This window comes from Gambusia affinis, linkage group LG19 (genome assembly GCF_019740435.1).
Source record: "Gambusia affinis linkage group LG19, SWU_Gaff_1.0, whole genome shotgun sequence".
Lineage (NCBI taxonomy): Eukaryota > Metazoa > Chordata > Actinopteri > Cyprinodontiformes > Poeciliidae > Gambusia > Gambusia affinis.
Genome location: NC_057886.1, coordinates 20702450 through 20728865, shown reverse-complemented (window position 1 = coordinate 20728865; position 26416 = coordinate 20702450). Strand labels below are relative to the sequence as shown.

At 37.5% G+C, this 26416-nt stretch overlaps 2 protein-coding genes and 1 non-coding gene across 6 annotated transcripts in view; 2 read left to right on the top strand and 1 right to left on the bottom strand.

The window, feature by feature from the left end:
- The first annotated feature begins 1042 nt into the window (after positions 1 to 1042).
- dcaf7 (ddb1 and cul4 associated factor 7) lies at positions 1043 to 7301 on the top strand. Of its 2 annotated transcripts, XM_044100203.1 has the most exons (8): positions 1043 to 1154; positions 1241 to 1439; positions 1627 to 1785; positions 2601 to 2712; positions 2793 to 2911; positions 3337 to 3546; positions 4782 to 4899; positions 6021 to 7301. In XM_044100203.1, exons 2-8 carry the CDS (start codon positions 1302 to 1304, stop codon positions 6191 to 6193), a joined length of 1029 nt encoding a protein of 342 aa, XP_043956138.1. In that variant the 5' UTR covers positions 1043 to 1154; positions 1241 to 1301; the 3' UTR covers positions 6194 to 7301. The 2 variants fall into 2 exon arrangements, with proteins under 2 accessions (XP_043956138.1, XP_043956137.1); XM_044100202.1 differs by having other exon boundaries at positions 1048 to 1439.
- Positions 7302 to 7460: 159 nt separating this feature from the next.
- The window catches only part of kcnh6a (potassium voltage-gated channel, subfamily H (eag-related), member 6a), a 34469-nt gene continuing 15513 nt past the window's right edge, over positions 7461 to 26416 (bottom strand). For 2 of the 3 annotated variants that reach the window (XM_044100198.1, XM_044100201.1), the window contains 10 exons: positions 21222 to 21644; positions 19596 to 20022; positions 17767 to 17966; positions 16746 to 16998; positions 15054 to 15247; positions 13970 to 14069; positions 13060 to 13344; positions 12096 to 12279; positions 10587 to 10794; positions 7461 to 9597 (listed from right to left, as the gene is read on the bottom strand). In XM_044100198.1, the coding sequence (XP_043956133.1) occupies positions 9316 to 9597; positions 10587 to 10794; positions 12096 to 12279; positions 13060 to 13344; positions 13970 to 14069; positions 15054 to 15247; positions 16746 to 16998; positions 17767 to 17966; positions 19596 to 20022; positions 21222 to 21644 (2556 nt within the window). In that variant the 3' untranslated portion in view covers positions 7461 to 9315. The remainder of the gene's footprint in view (positions 9598 to 10586; positions 10795 to 12095; positions 12280 to 13059; positions 13345 to 13969; positions 14070 to 15053; positions 15248 to 16745; positions 16999 to 17766; positions 17967 to 19595; positions 20023 to 21221; positions 21645 to 26416) is intronic. The other variant, XM_044100200.1, reaches the window with a different exon arrangement.
- Positions 11982 to 12053, top strand: trnac-gca. The gene has a single exon. It is a non-coding gene; the product is annotated as a tRNA-Cys (tRNA).

Below are 26416 nucleotides of genomic sequence, written 5' to 3'. Positions count from 1 at the left end.
GATCTTTCACTATTTAGCTGTATTTGTATTGTAACACTTGAAAACCAGTCGTTAATAATATTATATTTGGTTGTATTTTAAACAAAGCAGCAGTGATGAAAAAGCAATGATTGTTCAAAAACACATTTTTACTCAATTTTAAAGAGTTGTTTGGGGAATAGCAGCATTAATTTAAAAAAATCAATTAATAAAAGTAATAATTTCTAACTAATTTCATAACTGAATCACGGTCTGTCTTTAGTAAAAAATAATAATAATAATAAAAATTAAGATATTAAAAAACAATATTCAAATTATTTACACCATGTTTATTATTACTGGCAATTACAAAGAAACAGAGATTTTCTTTCAGTGTAAACCATTTTCTAAATCAATGTAGTTTTTCATTTATACTTCTAACTTCAAACATGTAACATTTAAAGCTCCTCTGTGGCAACCAGAGATTTCCAATGCATATTTTAAAATTGATTTGATTACAGTACAAGCGATAATTTGTGATGTAATTAACAATATTTTACAGAATTATAGAAAGAGAACACATTTTAAACAGATCATGCTTCCACTCATTGTCCACACCCGCATATCGTTATAAATAAAACTCCTAAATAAGGTAATGCTGCCAGGAACAGTGAACAGTCGCCCTCTTGTGGTCGCAATAAGAAACTATAACTGTTTGTGAAGTTGGACTAAACAACGTATACTTCCGGTACAAGACCTTCAAGACTTATAAAAATACGTACATAAAAAAAAAATAACTAAATACTTTTCAAAAAAATAATAAGACAGTAACGTAACTGCCATGATAATGACGCCTTTTATCAACACAATTACATGTTCTAAGACAACGTAAAACACATAAGACATATTTATGTGATTTGGGGGTATACATTTCGTTGCTTGTACTTGTGACAGTGCAATGACAGTAAAGTTGAATTCTATTCTATTCTATTCTATTCTAGTCCTTCAGTTGGAGTTTTTCTTCGGTAAAATGGAGGAAACTTCAGGAATGCCGAATTTAAACGCATTATTGATTTTATTTCGAAAATAATCACCGGAAGTTGATCGCGTTCCTCAAAACTTGACGATTTGATGGCCCCAACGAAAAATGCTACCCTTTGTTAGCAGAAGTGGTGAAAAATCGCGTCTTCATTGAGGTTATCTACATCGATCAGTCGTTTTTGATCGACATCCTTGTATTTATTCTCCTAAGTGAAACTAATTAGTTGTATTTTATTCAAAGGTTAACTTCGCCGACAGTTAGCAGGTTAGCTGCCTATACAAGAGCCGCAGCTCGGAAGAGGATGTCTCTTCACGGGAAAAGAAAAGAAATCTACAAATACGAGGCGCCATGGACGGTGTATGCCATGAACTGGAGCGTCCGCCCGGACAAACGCTTTCGCCTAGCTCTGGGGAGCTTTGTGGAGGAATACAACAACAAGGTGCGCAGCGTGTTTTCATTAGCAGCTAGCTTCAGATTAATGCTAACCTCCCTGCGCACCGAGGCTCAAAACATCACTTCTGATTGTGCTATTGTCTTCAATAACAAATTTATAGGTGATGTTTTGTCCAATTGTCGTGTTCCTTAGGGTTTTGCAGTCTTTACCAGCTTATCTGTGTTTATTTCAGGTCCAACTGGTTGGTTTGGAAGAAGAGAGCTCAGAGTTTGTCTGCAGGAACACCTTTGATCATCCTTACCCCACTACCAAGATCATGTGGATCCCAGACACCAAAGGAGTTTACCCAGACCTGCTGGCCACCAGCGGGGACTATCTGCGCATATGGAGGGTAAGAAGAACCATTTTAAAGTCCCTACAAATCAGAGGAGTGTGGATATTTTCCAGCAATAAATAAATTTGGAGAAATGTTTGTCTTTACAGACTTTACTACCTGCATTTTTCAATTACAACGGCATTTTAGTGCCCTTTTACACTCAAATTCAAATATACTTTAAATTCACAAAAGAAAATTATATACAAAAGGAGGAGTAAATTTTGTTAAAAAACGTCAGAAATTTTGAGGTGCATTTCAGAAAATTTCTAGAAAGTAGCTTGGAAATTTCCGAGTATGAAAAGTTAAAAATTTTCTAGAAAATAATTCCAAATATTGAGGTTTATCTCATACATTTTTGAGAAAAAACAAGGACATTTCTGAGTTTGAAAAGTCAAAAAATGTGCTAGAGAAAAATGTTAGAATGTGAGGTCAAGTTCAGAAATTTTCTAGAAAAGAAACTTGGCAATCTCTTACATTCAAAAGTCAAAAGTTTGTTGGAAAAAATGTGAGAAACTTTGAAAAATCAAAAAAATGGCTACTAAAACATTTTAAATATTGAGAGTTATCTCGTACGTGTTAGAGAAAAAACTTGAAAATTTCTGAGTTTGTAAAATCAAAAGGTCTGATAGAGAAATATTACAAATTTCTAGGTTAATTTCTGAAATTTTCAAGAAAAAAACATTGAAATTTCTGAGTTTGAAAAGTAAAAAAAAACGGAAAAATTTTTAGATCAATGTCAGAAATTTTTTTAGCAATTTCTGTCTGAGACCAGTCAGTTGTGGCAAAAGTCTGGACACCCCTGATTTAAATCGTACTGGATTGTGCTGCAGGTCAGTGACACAGAAACACGCCTCGAATGTCTGCTGAACAACAACAAGAACTCCGACTTCTGCGCTCCGCTCACCTCCTTCGACTGGAACGAAGTTGATCCCAATCTGCTTGGTAGGAAATAAAATATAGAAAACTCCTTTAGTTCAATTTGTCTTCTATTGGCTTTAAATGATTTCTTTTGTGTGTTTCAGGAACATCCAGCATCGACACCACCTGCACCATCTGGGGCTTGGAGACCGGTCAGGTGTTGGGACGAGTCAACCTGGTTTCTGGACACGTGAAGACTCAGCTGATCGCTCACGACAAAGAGGTCTGGATTTTATTTTGTAATATGACCCAAATTTAGTTTTTTGTTGTTGATCGTTAAAGTTGTTTTTATCAATATGCTTCAGGTTAAATTTTTATTCTGTTTTCCAAGGGGATAGGGATTCACTTAGACTCTTTCCAATGACGTAGAGCTTCAAAGTGTAGTTTGTGTTTCAACACAATAATATAGATAAAGGGCTGATTCATCGATTATTGAACTAATCGTCACATTAACTAATTTAGTAATTGATTAATTGTAAAAAATCCCTGTAATTTTCTGTCTCAAAATGTAATATATTAAAGGCAGACTAAATTACAACGAACATTTAACAAAAAGTTATCACTTAAAACATATTATTAGAATCAGGATTTAAAGTCAGAGTATGAATTTCTATGTAAGTGTTGAGGAACGCTGTGGTGTGTTTTCAGGTTTACGACATCGCGTTCAGCCGCGCGGGCGGAGGCAGAGACATGTTCGCCTCGGTGGGCGCCGACGGATCTGTCCGCATGTTTGACCTCCGACATCTAGAGCACAGCACCATCATCTACGAAGACCCCCAGCACCACCCGCTGCTCCGCCTCTGCTGGAACAAACAGGACCCCAACTACCTGGCCACCATGGCCATGGACGGCATGGAGGTCGGGTTGCATTTTTATCACTAATGTCACTTCATGTAAATAGCTTTTCTATGCACCTAAAGTTCTATTACAATATTTTACAGACAGAATTATTACTTGTTTTTAGGTTATGGTACTGCTGCCACTGTTCCAAGGCAACAGGGATTCATTTAGACTCTTTCCAATGACGTAGTCGTAGAGCTTCAAAGTCGGGCTATAATTGTCAAACCAATTATAGCCCCACAAACACAATTAATGTTTTTTGAGAAACATAAAAAAGTGTGATTTGTATTGTGAAACTGCACATTGCAACCTTTATTTTCAAATTTTTTGGTATTTATTGAACAAATAGTGGAGAAGTTAGTAAAACTATCAAACCTGATAGAAAGGACAGTTTCGAGGGCCTTTAAACTTCATTAATTGCAATTTATTGTGACAACAATAAATTAAAATTCTTATTTATCACAATAAAAGCCCAATCCTATTAGTTTCTAGTGCAGGGGTGCCCAAAGTCGGTCCTTGAGGGCCGGCATCCTGCATGTTTTAGTTCTCTACCTGGTGGCACCAACAACCTTCTCAGCAGGTCAATGTTCTTCTTGGGCCTCTAACGAGCCGTCATTTGATCCAGGTCTGTTAAACCAGGGAGAGAACTAAAACATGCAGGATGCCGGCCCTCCAGGACCCACCTTGGGGAACCCTGTTCTAGTGCAAATATTGCAATACACTTTAAATAGGACAAAACTAACTTGCAACTATCTTTTCAGTAATATATAGCAACTTGTTTTATTTTTCTATCAATATACAATAAGCCCAAACCTTCCTGCTTGACTTAACATCAATACAGTGCAGTTCTAATCTATCAATTAAGTTTTGGATAGCCAACGATACTTTATAGGTGTTTTCCAGAATTTGAAGTTAAAACTATTCTACATGTGGAGTATAACAAATGTACAAAGGTTTTTTTTTAATCCTAAATGCAAAATGTTTATTTTTTACACTGCTTTGCCATAATTATGGCTCTGGGAACATCTGACTCTAATGTTTTTAGGGCCCGTTTACTCCAGCTAGTCTGTTACTAAATTAGTTGACGAATATTTAGTAATCATTTCAGCTTATATAGTCATAGAAGAAACTGCACATTGATTTACGTTTCTGTTGCTTCCTCTTAGAAGTTTACCTTCGTGAGGAGATTGTTCAGTGTCTATGAAAAGCTGCAGTAAATAAAAAGCTTTTTAATTCATGTTTCTGTTCTCCAGGTTGTGATCCTGGACGTTCGCGTGCCGTGTACTCCCGTGGCTCGGCTCAACAACCATCGCGCCTGCGTCAACGGCATCGCCTGGGCGCCTCACTCCTCGTGTCACATCTGCACTGCAGGTGAGTTTGGAAGTTAAATGTTGTTGGGTAAATGTACCACACAAAATTCACATTTTGCACGGTTTTTGTACTCTCACTTGGGTCTATACGTCTTCTAAATACAACCCAAGCACTTAAAAAAAACACACACAGTTGTTTATTGGCAAAAGAAAAAGAAAGAAGAAGACCTTTGTTAGTTAACCAGAGGAGAAATTTATATAATTTCCAAATAAACTTTGGAATGTAACTTAACAAATCAGCAGGCACTGCACCGTTACCTAGTAACCCCGGGAGAGTTCCACCCGTTACCTAGCAACCTAAGCTGAGCTCCAGCATGTTTAGTCAGCAGTAAAATTGTTTAAACTGTATTTTCTATTTACTTAGATTATGTTTGACAAATATTAAGATTTTTGGGGGTTATTTGAAACATTTAATTTGAAAAACAGAGGAAAAAGCTAAAAGGGAAGTACTTTTTTTACAGCACAAAGTCTGAATATTCCATTGTTAAAGAGGATCTATTGTCCATAGTTCAAGGTTTGCACATTTTTATGCTTCCATTTGGGTTTCTACTGCTACTAAAAACAGCTTAAGCGCTTAAAAACAACCCACCAAGCCGTTGTTTGAAAAGCTCTGAATGTAGAGTCACAAATCAGCAGGTACTGCCTGTCACCTGGCAACCCGAGTGAAGTCCCATCCGTTACGTAGCAACCCAGACAGTGCTCTACCATGTTTGGTCAGCTCTATGTGCTTCATAATGGCTGCTGGAAAAGACACATGTTTTGTTGTTGACTTACCCTCCAGAAACCACTGGCTGAATTTTGTTGGTTGTGCAGGAGGCTCCACTTCTGCTTTTCAAAGATGTACGGTTATATGATTGTGCATTTGTTTTCAGCCATTTTCACGTGCAAGTGTAAATGTTGAACTTGGGGGCCGTGGCCAGAAGCAGCTCATTTGGATTTAAAGTGACAAGACGCCCTAAAACAACTCATTCTGAACTGTGCAAACTAAAATCTCATTATCCAAGAATGATTTTGTGCAAAATATGTTTTGTATCGCCCATAAACCAATCCTAACCTTTTAAATGAAGCATGACAGATCACGTTTAATTTAAATATCCTGATGTTTTTCCTTCCTCTTGTCAGCCGACGACCACCAGGCTCTGATCTGGGACATCCAGCAGATGCCGCGCGCCATTGAAGACCCCATCCTGGCCTACACCGCCGAAGGCGAGATCAACAACGTCCAGTGGGCGTCCACGCAGCCGGACTGGATCGCCATCTGCTACAACAACTGCCTGGAGATCCTGCGTGTCTAAGGCCGTAGAAATTGAACGCCCCGCGTTTCACATTTGGACTTTTCAGTAGCTCTCGTCCTCCAGCTTTCAGGACGAGGAGTGAACTTTCTCTGAAGTTGGTTTACATTTATCTGCTCTTCTAATAACATGTGTAAGCTCTTATTTATTTTTGCTCAGCAGCTGTAGGAAGTGTTGATGTTTCCTTGAGGGTTTTTTAAAATGCTTCTCAGCCAGCTGTGAGACAATTTGGAGCAGTTTAGATCTCATGCATTTCATCTGTTTTTTTTTTTAGTTTGAGGTTGAATCAAGCTGCTGTAGGTGGCAGAACATTGCAAAAACATGACATTACCAAGTATTTTTGATTTATTTTTTGTGCAAATATCTTAGCACACTTTAAAAAAGGCAAAACTAACTTTTCAGAAAGTTATGAGCATGTTTTAAGTCGACAATTCCTTAATATGAATAAAAAATTACTAGTTCAAGTGACAGATTCTTTCATTTGTAATATGGGAAAAATATTAAACAATTAGACCAGTACTTTTTTAAAATCAATATTAACAAATTATTGACTTAAAACAAATTCCTATCTTGTTGTAAAGTTAATTTTAATGAAGATATTTTCACAAAAAACTACAACAAAAATCCTTGGTAAGATTTTGTTTTTGCAGTGAAAATGTGTAGGATTAACTCGTAGCCTTGTGGATGCATACCATGTAATTGGTGAATAAAGCATCTGTACGATATATACTAGTCTCGTTTACCTAATGTGGGAGGAGTTTAAGATGTTCCTCTGTTCTGCAGCTGACATTTAAAGTCTATCAGAGCAACGGTGGCTCCCTAAATATTCTCTTCTTATTTGTTGAGCGTTCATTCTTTGAAACGTTGCATTTTTACTTCAGTTAGAGTGACGTTTGAAATGAGTTGACACAGCTTTCTGCTTCTCTCTTATTTTGTCGTCTTCAGTCCTGTCCTTGTAGCATGCCATTGCAAGACAAAATGTACATAAATATAAATATATCAAACTTAAGATGTTGGTAAGCAAAGTGTTCATGTTGTAGTGTTTTTTTCATAAAGTTTAATATTGAATTTGCTCTAATAAATTGTAACCTCCCCATGACTTAAAAACCAACTTTTAGTTTTATTTACCTATTTTGTTTACCTTTTTATGTATCTAATAAATTAATTCTAAAACAAATTAAATTTTGTTGCGGAAGGACTATTTAACCTCATATTTTATGCCAGATGTGATCAAAGTGTGGCCTGAGGGCCATTTCTGGCTCTTAAAATGTTGTTTTGTTTTTTGGTAGCCCCCGACTCCAATTTATTAAAATGTGTATTTTTAATCAGTAGGATTCATAAAAATATTAAGTATAAATATCTTTTTACAACTAAACGTTTATGAGTACAACCATGTTGATCCAGATATTTTACTGAAAAGACGACTTTGCTTTATCCAAATGAGCTTGTATGTAATTTATTAAACTTGGCGAAATATAACAACTTTATATTATTTTGGGTTATAACTGGGAATAAATTAGTTCAACAAAGCCCAAAAGTATTTTAAAGCTGCATGCCTTAATTTTAATACAGCAAATGTGCAAAGTCCTTTTTAAGTTTTGGATCTATGATAAATAATATATTTCCTGCAAAAACAAACAAACAAACAAACAAAAAAGTTGATGACTTTCAATTATGTTATTATTATTGGGGCCTGCCCATAGCAATGCATAAGGAGAGCAGTGGCTGACTTGGGTTTAGGGTTTGCTATCCATCGCTGTCGTATCGTTCCTCATTAAAAGTTATACAATAAAATAACAAGTTTGGTTTCTAATCTTTCTGTTTGTGCAGCCAACTGCGCAGAGCTTTATGACAATTTTTTAAGCGAAATTAACAAAATATAAGCGACATTAAACCACACATCTCTGCTTTTTGACAGACTTTACAGGAGCGCACAGGCTGCTCTGATATCCATCATGGCGGAGAATTCTGAAAAGCGTGACGTCACGTGCAACGGGTCACCCTGTTAGCTAGCTAGCTTTTTAGAACGGTCAGACTTATCGGCAGTTGGCTGGACGGTGTTCGTCTCTTCGTTGTTGGCCCACTTCTGTAACAATCCAAAACGATTTATTTATTTATTTGCGATCTTCCCTTGTACGTTTATGTAGTGATAAAGGTCTTAATTTTACGACGGCGTAGACAGAAAACAAAGGAGTCATTTTCCGCCAAAAACGACCTTTTCTAGAAAAAAAATGGGAAGTTTGGCTTTGAAAAGTCAAAAATTTGCACATACACAAAAAAATATCTCAGACAATTTAGAGAAAAAAAACGTGGAAATTTCTGAGTTTCAAAAGTCTTTTTTTTTGGTAGTTTTTACTTTTAAATATATTTTAAAATTTTTACACTCAAAATTTATAGAAAATAAGAACATTGATTAGTTCTTTAGGGGAAATGTACTCCTTTTATTCTATCTTCAAAATAATCCAAAATTAAATCATAATGTATTGAGAATAAAGTCAAAATACTACTAGAGTGAAAGAGCATTATTATTCTCGTTATACGTTATTCTCGTAACATTACCTTGTTATCTTGACTTTATTCTTGTAACTTTATAAATTTTTTTGGAGTAAGCTTAAAACTCATATTCTGACAGGTGTGACCAGAAAAAACCTCTGCAGAAAACATCTGACTCTATTCACAGCCTTGTTTTCTCATAAATTACTTTTCTGATTCGTGTCATGAACAAATGTGGGGTTTAAGTTAAAACCTTCATCATTTACAGTGTCAGACAGTTAATTTATTTAACACAGATAACAGTAACACTGACTCCAACAGCCTTTATATTAACTAGATACAGAGTTCTTTATGCAAACAGCAGATAGAACAGTATAAAAATACATTTTTGTCTTTATTGAGCCTAAATGTGCAATTCTTATACAAAGTGAATGCAGATATTTCTCAAACGTGTTTTTTCTCTCTCTCCTTCCATTATGGAAACCTGAGTCTGGGATGCAGTTTGTGGGTTTTTCAGACATTCCTCATTTCCAGCAGCCTCCGACCAGGAGAGGAGGATAATTTTTTTAAATATTTGGTAAGATGGAGATCCATCTGGGCAAAATATGGCTTTACATTTGCAGCAGCTTTCTCTAGGTTCCTGGCAGAACCGGGTCAGAGACGTGTCTCTGGATCTCCTGCATCTCTGTGGAGGTCTCCAGGTGTTCGGGGAGCGAGGGGAAGCGCTGGCTGCCGCCGAGGAGCCCGGGGGCTTCGTGGGCGTTGGGGGACAGGAAGTGAGGACAGGTGAGATCAACAGAGAGCAGTCGCGGCGGGTCGGCCTCTGGTGACATGGTGTCGTCTGACGCCAGGGTGAGATGGACGCCGCTGGAGAGGGAGTCTCTAGATTTGTGCTTAAAGTCAGAATCTGGACTCTGGAAACACATAAATACTCAGATGTAGATAAAATGTTCAAATGCTGCAGGTTTAATAGATTTAAAAAGCTGCAGCATTTAAACATTGTGATCTTCCTTTGTACGTTTATTTTATTTATTTATTTTTTTTGCCTTGTTTTTCTGTACATTGTATGAAGCAGCAAAAAATATTCACTTTTACAACCACTAACTTCAATTCATTTTATTCGGATTTAATGAAGTAGAGATACACAAATGAATAGTTGCAAATTGGAGACACTTTATTTAATCTTCACTCTAAAATTTTAAGTATTTTTGTTCTAGTTTCTAGAGCAAATATCTTAGTAAAATTGGATGTAAGATGAAACTTACTTAAAAGTAACTTTTCAGCAAGAAATAGCTTCTTTTAAGTGAATAATTACTTAATATTGATTAAAAAAACTACTAGTTCACTGGCAGATTGTTTCATTTATAACATGGGAAAATATTTTATGAGTGAAATAATCTGTAAGTTGAATTAGTACTTTTTAAAAATCAATATTAAGGAATCATTGGCTCAAGAAAGCTATTATATCTTGCAGAAAAGCTACTTGTAAGTTAGTTTTGTTTCATTTATAATGTGCCAAGATATTTGCTCTAGAAACGAGAACAAATATATTTGATAAGAATTAGTGTTTTCCAGTGTTTCACAAATCAAAATTAAAAATGTAGCAAAAAGAAAACAACAGGAAATGCCAGCCATAGTTGGTGACATTTGGGTGAAAAAGCAAACATGTGGAAACTCTTGTTAGATGAAACAAAAACTTCAAGATGCAACTTAGAAAACTATCATTGGAGGTCGGCCTGAACCAGACTCTGGACCGGGCCATAAGATTCAGTGGTGGCAACATCATGCTGTCCTCTGTCCAATCTGACTAGGTCACCTGGATTAAAAGTGACCTGTTTACATTATTAAACATAATTTATACTAAAACACACAATATGGAGGAATGAAAATGCAGTTCTGATACCTGCAGCATGGAGGCGGTGCCGTCTGTCTGTCCCGGCTGGATTGGGGGGGCCATGTGGATAGTGGGGGCTCCCGAGCCGTACAGGGTCGTGGGGTGAGGCAGGTGGGAGCCTGGCGACACGGCGCTGTAGGCGGGAGGTACCGGGGTCATCTGCCTCTGGAGGAGCTGCAGGATCACGTTAATATCTGCAGTCATACGGGTCTCCAGCCTGGAAAGGGTTAAAAGGGTAAGGTCACACCATGGATTCAAGCAAAGAAAATATGATTTAAATATCACAGTAAAATATTTCAAGTGTGCACACAAGCAAAAGAGTTTGATTTGTCAAACCTGATGCTTTCAGAATTAAAAACATATTTCAAAATGACAGCCATTTTTTCAAGATGGCCTCCAGTTTAGAGCCTTAAACCAATTATTGCCATAATATGTTGGCTTGGATCAACGTTACGTCCCATTATAAGTTTTTGACTTTTGTCATCTTATTCATACAACTTTAAAAATAATGTGTACAAAAATCAAATATCAAAACAAACTGAGAACTTTGCTGTTTGCGAGTTGCACCAGTTGTCAACAAGAAGGAGATCAATATGTGTGACAGACTGAGAAATAGTCGTCCAAATGGTTAGCATTAGCCTCTGCTAACTTTTTAAAATGTGTTTTGTAGTTTAGCATTAGCTTATGCTAAGTTTTTTTAATGCGTCTAGTGGTTTCAGTGTTGGCAGTTAATATTCTTGTTTAGTGAATCAATGGTTAGTGAACCTAAAGTTTTGTATAACTATGCCCACAATAGGCAACTTACGTGGAAACATATGTTCTCTACTACAAGGATGGCAGCCATCTTGAAAAATGTGCACCAGAATAAGAAAACTGAAGATCAAGAAAAAGATATATAAGATTTCTATGGTTCAAACCATGTTTACTATGATTTAACACCCAACACAAACATTGAATTGGTGATTTTAGTGCTAAAATTAATTCTCCATGACAACCATGGTGGCCATTTTGAGAAAATGTCACACATCTTGAATTTTTTAAAATGTGTTTAGTGTTAGCACAGCCATTTGTTTGGCAAATTAGTGGTTAATGAACCTAACGTTTTGGTTAGCTATGCTAACCACTGGCAATAATGACCAATTTTAGTGCAAACATTTATTTTCCAAGAGGTGGCCATTTTGAAAAATGTTCACCAGAAAAAGTAAACACAAGATCAAGAAAACAAAATATGATTTCTATGGTTGAAAACATGTAGGCTATGATTTGACACCAAACACAATCATCTAATTGGTGATTTTATAGTTAAAATTAATTTCCATGACAAATGTAGTGATCATTTTGAATTTTTCACCATGGAAGCACTATTACACCCATTTTTTCATCATGTAAAACAGCAGAGGAGCAGGGGGTATAGCTCAGTGGTAGAGCATTTGACTGCAGATCAAGAGGTCCCCGGTTCAAATCCAGGTGCCCCCTACTGTTTTCATTATTCTGAAGCCTGAAACGGATCCATGATACCTGTTGAGCTGAGACTGCAGGAGCGCCAGTCTGGACTCCAGCTCCCGAGGCCGATCCCCAGCGCAGAACGAAGGCTGAAAACCAGATCTCACTGCTGACTGCCTCCTCTGGTTCTCAGACAGCTGGCTGGATCTGCGGTCTGACCAGTAGCCGTACAAGCCTGACACACTGATAGGGGGCGCTGCTGCACAATTTAAGAAAAATATTGTTGTTCTTTGGATTTTCTTCCAGGTTTTCATTTAAAATCTGCATCTTTTTTTCCTTCTGTAGTCTTTGCACACGTCACATTCCCAAGCATTTGATTTGGTTTAGTATTATTTTTAATTATTATTATTATTATTATTATAAATAATTATATTATTTTTAAAAAATAATGGTATTATTTTTAATTCTTTGATTTTGTAGTTCTTGTTTTACAACAATTAGACAAATCAGTTACACAGAACTGAATCCACATATTTTTTCTTGTAGCCTTATAGCACATATATGAGATTCATAAACATTTCATTTGCTTTAATATTTTATTTATTTATTTTATAGTTTAAATTGTTCCATTTTGTAGTTTTTAACTAAAACATTCCCCATTATTTAAAAATAATTACATAAATAAATAACAGAAAACTGAATAGCTGCAGTTTCTTTGCTAAAGCATTCAAACTACTTGAACTTTTTCAAATATGTCACCTTAAAACCAAAAAACCTCAGTATATTTAATTGAGGCCAACAAAAACAAGCACAAAGGTGGAGCTAAAACAAAAAGTCTAAAAGGGTTTTAATTTGTATTCAGCTTCCATTACTCTTAAATAAACCGCAGTGCAGATTCATATTCTGAAAACGGTGATAAATATCCTTCCACTTCAAATTTGTGAAGTTTTTTGTCTTTTACATCAAATCCTGACAAAATACCTTACATTTTATGGTTTAACATCAGATTTTTTGTAAATGTTCAATGCATTGTTGGTACCTGAGTACGGAGAGCCTCCAAGATCCACAGCCTGCCCCATTAGCGCAGAAGGTCCACAGTTGGGTGGGATGGTGACCCTTGAAGGTTGGTAGTCTCTGGTGTCAGAACTGTGGACGAACAGCTCCCCCTTGTGTTCAACAGACTTAATTTCCTCATCACTGGACTGAGAACAAACGCTGGCGCTGCTGCAGAGATCCTCCCAGTGAGACCCGGCCACCATTCTGCGCCGGTGGTTCACCGTCAGACACGACTGATCTGGGTACGAGTCGTCCTGATCCATCCCGTCTGCATGGATAAAAACGCAGCTCAAGACAAGATGGAGGCAAAAAAAAATGGAGGTAAAATATATGGCGGTGAATTAGAGGTCATTGTAGATGGGGGGAAAAAAGAGAAGGAATAAATTTTTGCCAAAAATATCTGAACTTTTCTGAGTTTGAAGAGTCAAGAATTTGCTAGAAAAAAAGCTCAAATCTTTAGATTTATTGCAGGAATATTTTAGAAAAAAAACAAGAAAATTTCTGAGTTTGAAAAGTCGAAAATGTTCTATAAAAACTCAAAATTAACCTCATATTCTAAAATCAAAGAGGAGTTTCAAAAGTGGAATCTTTGCTGGAAAAAACTCAAACATTTGAGAAAAAACAAGGCAATTAATGAGTTTCAAAAGTCAAAAAATATGCAAGAAAAAAAATCTGAAATTGATGTTAATCTCAGAAATTTTTTGGGAAAAAAAACCCCAACAAAATTTCTGAGTTTCAAAAGTTAAAAACCTTTTAACACTGAAAATCTTCAAATTTTCAATTTTCAAGACTTTTTCTCAACAAATTCTGAGATCAATCTAAAAATTTATTTTTGACTAATTTATTCTATAAAAAAAAGTTTGCCTGGGAGAAAAATGCAAATAATTTCTCACCCGGCCGGTTCCGGCGCCGCAGGGAGCTTCTGCGATGCCTCGTCAGTCGGCAGCCGCACTCGGAGCTCCTGCTCGGGATTTGCTGGTTTATTCTGTCTGCCTGAGTCGTATTAGATCCAGTCATTTAAAACCCAAACAGTAGATTGTTTCTAAAACATTTGGTAACAGTATCCTAGGTGGTGTTTTCATGACTTGGCTATAAACATTTTGTTGGGGCCTGGAAGACATGCCATGATGCACAAAAGTCTTAAACCAACTTATTTTTTGTATCCACAGACTTTTCTTTCACCCAATCATGAAAAGGTGAAATATTAAAATATTTCTCTACTACTATTGAAGCCTTTTTTATGCACTATTAGGAATACATTATAAGATGAAAATAAACATCTTATATGCAATTATAAATTAGGAAAAAAAATCCATAAAATAGCATTCCTTTAGTAAATCTCAACCAGGTGAAACTAAAACTGCTGCCAGCCACGCTTCCCAACTCAACGTTTACACTCGCATTTGAAAATGACTGCAAACAGACGCACAGTTATACAACAGCGCATCTTTGAAAAGCATAAGTGGAGCCTTCTGCAGAATGCTGGCTCTTCAGCAACAAGACACTTGTCTTTTCCAGCAGCCATTGTACAGCGGATACAGAGGTAAAACCAGCTGACCAAAGGTGCTGGAGCTCCGCTGGGTTTGCTAGGTAACGGGGTTGGAGCTCTGCGTGGGCTGCAGTGCCCTTTGAATGTGATTTTACAATCGGAAGGTTTTTGAAGTGTCTAATTTTCCAGACATCAAAAACATTCAATTACTGCCCCCCCAAAAAAAACAACAGCTGTTTGTTTTTTACACAGTTGAGATCCAAATGAAAATATAAAAACCTGAAAAAAGTTAAATTTGCATAATACACCTCATTTAAGAAATTACGAGAAATAAGAAGATTACTGGAGGAAAAACATAAATAAATGATTCAAAGTTTTTGCCTTTAGATTCACTATTTACCTTCCTTTACTTTTTCTATTCCAGATAATTCAATTAATTCAACAAATTCCACAAGAATGTTGTAACATTTCCCTCTAGAGGTACTCACATCTCTGAGGTTAAAGGTAATCTCCAAATTGTTCCAGAAGGAGTCAGCAAAGTCTGGATACATCTCCAGCACCTCCAGCAGGTCGTCCCTCAGGATCTTATGAAGGTCGCAGTAGGTCAAAGCCCGAACGTCAGCGCTGGATTTCCCGGGCCTGCCATAAACATGGTTGGGTTCACCAAAGATGTCATTCTTTCCTGCAAAGAAATCCCAGCAAAATACTTCAGTAACTGGGTATGTAACTCTGATTAAAAATAAAAATTAAAGGGATTCCTGGTCTGCAACAGAACAAACTAACTGTCCTCACAAACGCAGCTATAAAAGAAGTGACCTATGCAGGCTGGATGTGATATTGATGATCAATGCGATTGTAAAATGAAAGTGGAGCTGAGCCCAAACACCTCAGGCGGCACAACACACAAAAACAAACGCATGCTGTCAAGATGTCAAGGATAGCATCAGATGGCGCTTTGGCTACAGGAGTTACAGCTGCAGCATGTAACTACAAAAATATGTTTTATATGTTTTTTTAAGAGTATGAGACAGAATCCACTGCAGCAGTCTGCAAAAACGCACAACTACCCTTCAAAAGCCAGTCGGAGCCAGGAGGAGGGTCTTAGTGCTGTCAATCAATCCCATATGCTGCTCAATGTGCCAATGGTGGAAAAACAACTTACCGTTGCAGGAAAATCTGTGGCTAGGCTAACTAGCATTAGCATTGGTGGCAGGTGTGAACCAGCTGTATGTTAGCACGACGCTAAGTCTCACCATCTGATTTTGATTGGTCGTTTCTGACTGAGTGGTGTATTTCAAATATGTAAAAACCATATTTGTTTTAGTAAAAGTTACACACTGCAGCATTAAAGCACAAAAAAAGGACAAAATGTCTGTAGCATCCCGTCAATGTTAATAAGACCAGAACCGTCTAGTATGTGTCTAGTAAAAACGAGACAGGAACAAACAACAGTAACTACAATCGTCAGCACAATTTTTTTTCATTAATACAAGCTACCAGATTTTTCCATAAACATTTCAAGTCATCTAAAATAATCACCAATAAGATGGATAGTGAATATGGGCTATTTTGAAATTTAGTTAAAGCCTATATAGGGCTGGACGTATTATGATACATTTTTAAACCATTTCATATCAGTTGATATTGATCATTTTTACTTTTAAATAAAAAATGTAATACTGCCAAACATTAGACGTAAGCTTTCCTGTTTTATCCACAGTTTTCTCTTCAGCTGCTGATTCTATCCTGGGAAATTTGGGTCATAGAAAACAATCTGTTTTTACATTACGTGCTCCTTTCCATTGTTTGCCAAGAGTGAAAATAGACATACAAGTTCATTACCTGGGATTTTTTTAGTCAGTATATTATTGGTTGTTTTTTCTTTTTAAATTAGGGAAATAACAACAACTGCATATTAAAGAATATTAACTACAATGACAAAGAAAATAATCATGTGATATTTTCTTGGGGGAGCCATAGCCCCCTGTAATCCACCCGCTGGAGCCGCCACTGCTAATCTTTTCATGTAGAACTGAATTCTGTTCCCATTGCAATGCTCACAAGAAAGATACCAAAATAAAAGCATATTATCTGAACTATAGTTCCAATAGGTACAGGTAACTTTACTCAGTTAGTAAAAGCTAACTGAGTAAAGTCCATTGCTTATATTTTCAGCTCACCCAGTATGGCCACCACTACGTCGTCCCTCAAAATCTCGATTGAACCCCTGGAAATGAAGTAGAGGGCGGTGAGAATGTCCCCGCTGTGCACCAGGGTGTCACCCGGCGGCGCGTGGGTCGTCCTGAATCGCATGGCCAGAGCGCGCAGGCAGCCTTTGTTGGCGCCCCGAAAAGCTTTGCAGTTCTGCAGCAAACTGCGGTGCAGATGGAGGCAGATGTCGGCTTGCAGGCATTCAGGAAAACCTTTCAAAACCTGCAAAACAACCAAAGAGCATGGACATTTTGTCAATGTTGCACATTAAATTAGCTTGTTACATCATTGTCTGAAGCGCATCATCACTAGAAAGTGGGTCAACAACTTCAATAAAGAAGCGACACAATTAACCTCCTGATCTGCAGCGCATCACCCCTGCTCTACTGAAAGCAAGTTGGTAAAATTATAAGGAACATCCTTGATGCAAAGGTCAAACAGTGGAGAACTGGGTCAACACAGCAGAACAGAACATTGCAAACACACTGTGTCAGTTAATGCAGCAGATGAATCGTAAAAATCTCCCCAAGGATAGCAGAATCTGCAATAGAGGGTAATGTGATGCATCATTTTTACCAAATAATGTCCTTATATGTGCTACAGCTTCCAAGGAAACCTTTGTGTTTTTGCCATTGATAAGAATTTAAAAACTGTATCCATTTCTGTCTTGTTTTTATTTTACGTTTGTTCTTCTTTTTGATTTGTGTATTGAAAAATAAAAAAATAAAAAAACAGAAAAAAACAATAAAACATCTCCTTCAGGTAATGCAGTGTAAAAAATAAAAGGTTCTGCAATTCAACAAACAACAAACTTTGTCACATTAGATAAAATGTTTGAAAACCAAAATGGTAACTCATTGGTGAATATTTTTACAAAAAAGGATTGCATACTTTCCATATATAAATAACATTTTATGAACTTCCTACTTAACCCTGAACTCTGCTCTGGTTGAGGTTGTAATGGGTTTTTGGGGCTTTTAAATCACTCACAGCATTCATGTCGATGCCGTTGGTGTAGGACCAGGCATGCTGGAAATACTCCTCCAGTCTTTGTCTGAGGCCTCCTGGGATCTGGTGGAAGCGAATGAACTCTTTGACCCGCAGCATCTGTGTGTGGTACCGGGCCGTGCCAGAGTACAGCCGCTGAATGATGGCCGACACGTTCCCAAAGATGCTGGCATACATCAGAGCTGAAGGAGAGAAAGACAAAATCCTTTGTTTGTAGATGATTAAAATAAATCCCATCTGATGTCAGTTCTGTTAAAAATCTGCTAAAATGTCTGAGAATGTTTTTCAGAAACCCAGAAGCAACACTAATCTAGATAACCTTTAAGTATTAAAAAGGAAAACATGAAATTTGGGTTGATTTAAACACAGTCAGGACTTTTCTGACCAAGTTATCACTTTTTCAGGACTTTAGCGGTTACTTTTGGAAATGTCCAGCAAATTACCTTAATAGAACTATAAATGTGATGAATGATGCTTTCCTGAACAGGTTAGGATAGAAATATGGTCTATACAAATCACATATTTACACAAAATCATTCTTAGATCATGAGATTTTAGTCTGCTCAGGCTGGTTACGCCCCCTATCTCAATGTTTACACTCGCACTTGGAAATGGTTGCAAACACATGTGGAGCTATACAACTGTACATCTCTGAAAAGCAGAAGTGGAGTCTCCTGCACAACTAGCAAGAATGCAGCAAGTGGTTCCTGGATGGTAAGTCAAAAACAAAACATTTGTTTTAAATTTCCACCCAAAAAACTCAGAAATTTCTGCGTCTGAAAAGTCAAAGGTTTGCAAGAAAAACCTCAGAAATTTTCAGATTAATCTTAGAATTTTTTATAGAAACAATTTTAACATTTCATAGTTTTAAATGTCAAAAATCGGCTAGAAAAAAAATTACATTCTTAGATTAATCTCAAAAGTTTTCCAAAAAACAAAACTTGGAAATTCTAAAGACGAAGATTTTCCACTTTTGGAAATTCATATCAAAAGTTGAACATTTTGGACTTTTGAAACTCACAGAACATTTCTGAGATTAATCTAAAAATTTCTGAGTTTTTTCTAGCAAATTTTGGACTTTTCAAACTGTTTATTTCTAGAAAATTTCTGAAATTTTTTTGGTGGAAATGTATTCCTTTTTTCCTTTTTCCCTCAGCCTGGTGATGCCCTCCTATCTCAATGTTTAAACTCGCACCCGTCTACAACGGCCTCTAAAACGCTGTCGTAAAATTTACCTACGATCAGAGGTGGGTTGAGTATCTGAACATTGTACTCAAGTAAGAGTAGCAATACTTTGACATATTTTTCTCAAGTAAAAGTTGAAAGTATCTATTCAAGAAATGATTCAAGTCAGAATGAAAAAGTATTTGGTAAAATTCTACTCAGGTAACTGATCAAATAATCAATCATTTAATATTTAAAAATTACATCATCAGATGAACCAAAATATAAAGTTAGAAGAAATGTTGGTATTTTAAGGCTTAAAATTACAATAATTCATATAATGAACAAAATACAACAAAACCAGGCAAGAGAAAAGGTTTCCAAATCAGTTTCTTTCAATAAAAAAACTTCAACAAAAACTGCAGGTGTGAGTCTGTCTGGTGAATTTTTGGTTAAAACATGTTTGTTTTTCATTCAGTGGGTAGAAAAGATAGAAATTTACTTCATAATACAATTATTCAAGTAAAACTACTTGTAGTAAATTTACTCCTAAAGGTAAATTCTTCCAAAAAAGATACTCAAGTAAAAGCAATTGAGTAAATATAACTAGGTTCTTTTTCTAAAATAGATGTTACCACTTGACTCACAGCCAATGAGCATGACACAGATGGAGAAGATCTTCTCCGGGTTGGTGTTGGGCGAGACGTTGCCGAAGCCCACGCTGGTCAGGCTGCTGAAGGTGAAATATAACGCCGTAACGTACTTGTCTTGAATGGAGGGGCCTGAGCTCCTGTCACTGCTGTTGTAGTGTTTCCCTATTTGGTCGGCCAGGTTGTCCAGCCAGCCGATCTTCATGCCGCCGATGCGTTCAGAGCCGGTGCGCTCCACGTTGCCGATGGCGTACCAGATGCAGGCCAGCCAGTGGGCGATGAGCGCGAACGTACACATGAGGAGGAACAGAACCGCCGCTCCGTATTCGGAGTAGCGATCTAACTTCCTGGCAACTCGCACCAGCCTCAACAGTCTGGCCGTCTTCAGAAGTCCAATCAGCGTAGTTTGGGTCTGTGGCTCCGTCTGCAGGTGTGAGAGGTCATGTTAGGGTTAAAGCAAGCTGCTTTGCTAACAGACACCTATTAGCAAGAGATTGTAAACACTGGCGTTACATTTTGAAGAGGAAGGTGCTCAAATAAAAAGAAAAAGGCCACAAATGAATCTTTTTCGAATGTAATAAAATTGGTGTAAAATTTTTGTGCTATAAAGCAAAGATTTTTATTTGTGTCACTATCATATTAAAGATACTAATAAAACACGTTTCCAGAGGTCATTATCAATATTTTTAAAGCAAAAGCAGCACAATTTTTACTGCCCAAATGTAGCAATACACTAAACACCAACCAGACTTTCTAGGCAAACAAAACTAGTTTGATAAACGCGTCATAAACCAGGCTGGTCTGAATGAACCCGTTGTCTATCAATGTATCAACTTCTTCAACTTTGCAACTACGTCACTTAATCATTCAAGGAGCCTGGATGGATGTCAGAAGTGAGGGACGCGATTACTGAACAGAGCACCCGAAATTGTTTTCCAAAGTTGTTTTTGCCAGTTTATTCATGGTTTCTAGTTGTTCGGTCGAGATAATTTGTCTGTGAACGTAACACACCTGGTTGTACCTCATAGTCGCTGGTATTTAGAGAAGTTTGAATTAGCTAGTTTAAAAACCGACCCAGATCTTTTCTCTCCTGACGTGATGATCAAATTACCGACTTCACCTGAATTCACACCACATGAACAAACAAACAACGAACAAAAGATGACATGCTAACCAGTTTTTTCCATACATGCTAGGCTACATGACGGCGTGACATTGTCTCCATGGTTACCAATGGTTAGATGCACCTTCTCCATAATGCAAAATTTGACTGAATCTTACTAATCGTACTTATAAAATATATGAACATTAATTTTTTCATCATATATAAAATGTTCGCGGAAAATCTGCGAATACACTGACAGTCATTATGATTGATGGTCTTTCCTCATTAAAAGTTAAACATTAAAATGACAATTTTGTTTTCCATCCTTGCTTATTTTCTTGATAACATTTTAAATTAAATCAATTAAATAATAGCGATATTGGGATACCAGCTGTCTGTTTTTTGACAAGTTTTACATGAGTGAATTGTTTGTTTTGTCGTCCGTCTTGGTGAAGTGGGCAGAGTGCTAGAAACAAAGCAAACTAAAATGGCAGCCAAGCAAAGTAGTTTCCCCTCACCTCTTGTGACCCTGAGCGCGATATGAGCAGATCGAACGGGATGGCGGCGACTATATCGATCAGGAACCAGCCCTTGAAGTAGTGCTGCGCGATGCGGCCAGGGTGGCTGACCACCTCGTCGTTGCTGTTGACGTAGGTGGTCCTGAAGTTGATGAGGATGTCCACGATGAACATGACGTCCACCACAAGGTCCACCACGTTCAGCGGGTTGCAGGTGTAGACGCAAGAGCCTCCGTCATCTTCCGCCTCGTTGAGAAGGAAGGCGGCAGAGTAGGGAGTGAAGATGGCCGTGTAGATGACCAGCAGCAGGATGACCCAGTCCCAGACGGCCTTGAAGGGGCTGTAGTGGAGGATCGTCCACTTGTGGATGCGTGGGGCCTGGAGCTTGTACTCAGGCAACACGTCGGCGCCGAGGGACAACACCTACAGGTGTAAAAGCCATTTTTATCAGTTTATTGGCTGTTTTGTCACAGTTCAAAGGCCTTGATTAGGGCAGATCATTTGAAGGGTTTCAAGTTAATAACAATTAAGAAGAAAATATACAAGCAAACAGCACTGGTTGTATCACATCCGATCACATGATCTTTCTTGAAGGGTGATTTATTAGGCTTCCTGTTCTATAGACCACACAACTTTTTATTTTTGCACAAAATCCTTCTTTGACATTCTTAAATGATCTTAATCTGCTCAGTACTGCCTGTTTCGAGTTCCTTTCAGAATGAGCTGTTTTAGGGTCTCTTGTTACTTTAAATCCAAATAAGCTGCTGCTGGCCACGGCCCCCAACTCAACGTTTACATTTGCATTTTCAATGGCAGCTAACAAATACGCAATTATACAACTGTACATCTTTGAAATGCAGAAGTGGAGCCTCCTGCACAACCAGCCAAACTGCACCAAGCGGTTTCTGGATGGTAAGTCAACAACAAAATATTTGTCTTTTCCAGCAGCCATTGTACAGCCCATTCAGATGTAAAACCAGCTGGCCAAACATTCTGCAGCTCAGCTTGGCTTGCTAGGTAGCAGCGGAGTGCCAGTTGATTGTGACTTAATTGGGAGGTTTTTGAAACGTCTCATTTTCCAGACACCAAAAACACCAACTTATCACCAAACAACACCCAAGTGTTTTTTTAGTGCTTGGTCTGTTTTCAGAAGCAACAGAGACCCAAATGGATATACGAAAACGTCCCCATTAAAGATAATCTATCAGGTTTCCTTAAACAGGTTATGATTGGTCAAGGGGCTAAACAAAACACCTTCATTACATTCTTTCCACAAAATCATTCTTAGTTAATAAGATTTTGAATATTTTGAGCGTTTTTCAGAATGAGTTGTTTTTGGGCCGCTTGTCACTTTAAGTAAAATAAGCTGCTGCAGGCCACGACCCCAAGTCAACGTTTACACTCGCACGTGAAAATGACTGGAAACAGAAGCTCAAATATACAACCAAACATCTTTGAAAAGCAGAAGTGGAGCTTCTTGCACAACCAACAAAAAATGCAGCAAATGGTTTTTAAACGGTAAGTCAACAACAAAACATTTGTCTTTTCCAGCAGCCATTGTACGTCGGTAAAACCAGCTGACCAGATGTTCTGGAGCTCTGCTGGGATTGCTAGGCAACTGGCTGGAGCTCCGCTGGGGTTGACCTGTTATGCAAAATGTGGCTTTTGCATAATAGGTCCCCTTTGATAACACAGTCAATCAGGAGTGAGTGAGATCCAACTGACCGGTACGACAACGAGATCCTCGGCAGCCCGGATCTCATCCTGCCGCTGATAACAGGAACAAACCTGCATCGCCTCCCAGCAGAAAGCTTTCAGTTCACCAGCAGAAATCAGTCCCCAAACTGTTCCCTCACCGGCCTGAGTGCAACATTTTAACTCTCCCTTCCCGTTTTTGTGCTGGACATGTGACAGCTCCAGCCAGCGTTTTGGTCAATCGTGGACCCGGGTAAGTGCTGGTATCGACTGGGTTCCCATATGGAGAACTGAGATTAGTTACTTCATGAAAACAGTGAAGCTGGGTTTGTTTGGACATTATCAGTGCAGATGAGAAAAGCTTCTTGTTGATGCACCGTTTCTCTCGTCTTCATTCAGGCGAGGACAAGTAGAAGCAGAAACAGCTGGATCTGTACAATGAGCACAGCTGCAGAGGCTCCTTAACCCACTTTCATCAAATGTTTTGGGAAAAGTATCATCTAACTGGACTTTGCCGTGGCTTGCAAAAATAATTTATACCCCTTGAACTCTTTTTTAATGTCTGTCACACTGCAATGACAAACTTTAGGCAAGTTTATTTAAGCAATAAATCAATTAATTGCATGATAAATTGAAACTATTAATGATCAACATAAATACTCCTTAAAACAAATAAAAAAATAAATCAAATGTACAAAAGCATGGGAAAGGCGTTACATCTAGGACTGTCGCAATAAATCAATTAGTAGCATCAGAAATCAATCATTTCTGCACAATTTGTAGTCTTCCTTGTCAAAATATTTGGACTTTCCCACCTGAGCTGCGGATCTCTGCATCTCCTCCAACGACACAAAGAGCATCAGAGCTTTAAAACGTTTCAATGGTTTCTCTGCTGTTTTTCTAGGGCTTGACAATAAATCAATTTTAGCAATTTGGGATTTGAAGATTAAATTTTTTTTTTTCTTCACCAATGTACTCCTTGGGTTTCCATAGTAACAAGTGATGTCAGCGCCAAAAGCGGCCATTTTGCTGTACAGCTTCTGTTTATTTTGACTCTATGATGAAATTTAAGGATTTTTTTTTTGTTATGAGAATAAAGTCCTAAAAATTACAAGAATAAAGTTAAAATACAAGAAGAACAAAATTGTAATTTTATGATAAGTCCAACACAAATAATAATAATAAAAAAAGATAAAACCAAGAATGTTGAGTGTTTAGTGAAGTTGTGCTTTGGTTTCAGTTTTACAGATAATATTTAATACTTAAAGTCGTTTTTCTAATTAAAAACAACTTTTTTCTTGTAATTTTAATTTGTTTTTTATGGTAAAATTACAACTATATTCTCATAATTAAACAAAAATTCTCACAGCTTGGATCTCATACAACTAACAGAACTAACAACTGAAATAAAAAACACTTTTTTGTCATTTCTAACTTTTTTTTTTTAAAAAAAGAAAGCGTGAAAAAAGATATGATGGAGTATTAAAAAAAATCTTTTTTTATTTGTTCTTCTGGGCACTTTACACCTGGATTAACTTGCATAGAAACATTATACATTTACTGTTTTACACTAGATTTTATTTAAAGGTTTCAACTTAAATGGGGGTGAATACACATGCACACCACACTTTTCATCCATCCATCCATCCATTATCTGAACACCCTTTGTCCCTAATGGGGTCAGGAGGGTTGCTGGTTCCTCTCCAGCTGCGTCCCGGGCGAGAGGCGGGTTCACCCTGGACAGGTCGCCAGTCTGTCGCAGGGCAACACAGAGACATACAACCGTTCACACACACACTCACACCTAGGGAGAATTTAGAGAAACCAATTAACCTGACAGTCATGTTTTTGGACTGTGGGAGGAAGCCGGAGAACCCGGAGAGAACCCACCATGCACAGGGAGAACATGCAAACTCCATGCAGAAAGACCCCCGGCCGGGAATCGAACCCAGGACCTTCTTGCTGCAAGGCAACAGCTCTACCAACTGCGCCACTGTGCAGCCCTACCACACTTTTCAGTATCAGTAAAAAAAAATAAAAAATTCTCTGCCAGTTAAAATGAAAACAACCAGAAATATTAAAGCAAATAGCTTCTCAAGACTAAGAACATGCAAAAAGGTTTCTAAATATGCACTTGGCCATATTAGGCAGAAAGAAAAAATCAGAGGAGAAGTAAAGCAAGGCCCTTGCAGGGAATAATCAGAGTCTATTACTGTAAGAGAGAGTTTGTTTCTTTTGCTCCAGCTCCATAAATCTTTACACAAATCCAGTGGGAAAAGGCAGAGATCCTCACATGCAACATGAGCGCTCACTCTGATGACAATATAAACACGCGAGGAAAGGTTCACTCATCCAAAAAATGTTATGCTATTGACTTTGTGCACCACTCTGTTTCATAATGGAGAGCAGGGAACAGGTTTGCATGCAATGCACCATGTTAGCTTAAGCAAAGTCTATGAAACTTTTCCGTAAAATATCCAATATGTGTCGTTTTTAGAAGATATACCGACATATTTTTGTCTGTTAACCAAATTCTGAGTGAAATTACGATCAACTTATTTGGTCGGTTCATCGTTTTTAAGTGAACGTAAAGTAAATAAGCTGCAGATTCTGTCAACAGTGTTTACAAAAACCTATTTTAACAGAATCGAGCTGTAAAATTTGACACTGACTGCGATAGAAAGAGAAGGCAAACAAGCAGAGGGCAAAGAAATGGCAAAAATCAAACAGGAGTTTGGATCCAGCGAAGATAAAACCCTAAAAAAGTACTCACGGGTTGAAGTTTCTGCTTAAAGCTCATGATGGCCCACACCAGAGTGGAAAAAAGGGCAAAACTAAGAAGATGTTTTTAAAAAGAGAGGTAGGAAGTTCTGTGTTCGTGTGTTTGTGTCTGACTCCTCTCTGTTGCCTCGCTCTTCCTCCCCGTTCAGAGCCCTGCCCTCCCTCAGAGACCCGCGTGCTGCATAAAAAAAACACTGACTCCCTGAATCACGCTGGCATTTAAAAACCGATAACCGCACTAAAAACCAACAAGTCCTGCTCAACAAGCAAACCTTTGAGCTTTCTGTTTAACGATCTGCCTGGGAAATAACTATATAAACATTTACAAGAGGGATTTTTTTTTATGTATTGTGCTGCGATCAATAAAACATCAATAGCTGGTTGTTACAGTTAAATAACCCAGAAACAAGGTTATGTTCAACAGTAACATGCCTTCTGGCAGGTTTTAAATGCCATCCGCACTGTAAAAACACAAAATATAACCAAGTACTTTTGTCTAGTTTCTACTGCAAATATTGTAGTACACTTAAAATATGACAAAACTAATTTAAATGAACTTCTAGTCAAGATATAGAAGCTTGTTTTAAGTAAATGATTCCTTGATATTGATAAAAAAGTAAATTATTTCACTTATAACAAAACAAATTTCCCATATTCTAAAGTAGAAGGAAAATACTGTAAGATGCATTTAACATTTGAATCTGTAATATTTTAAAACA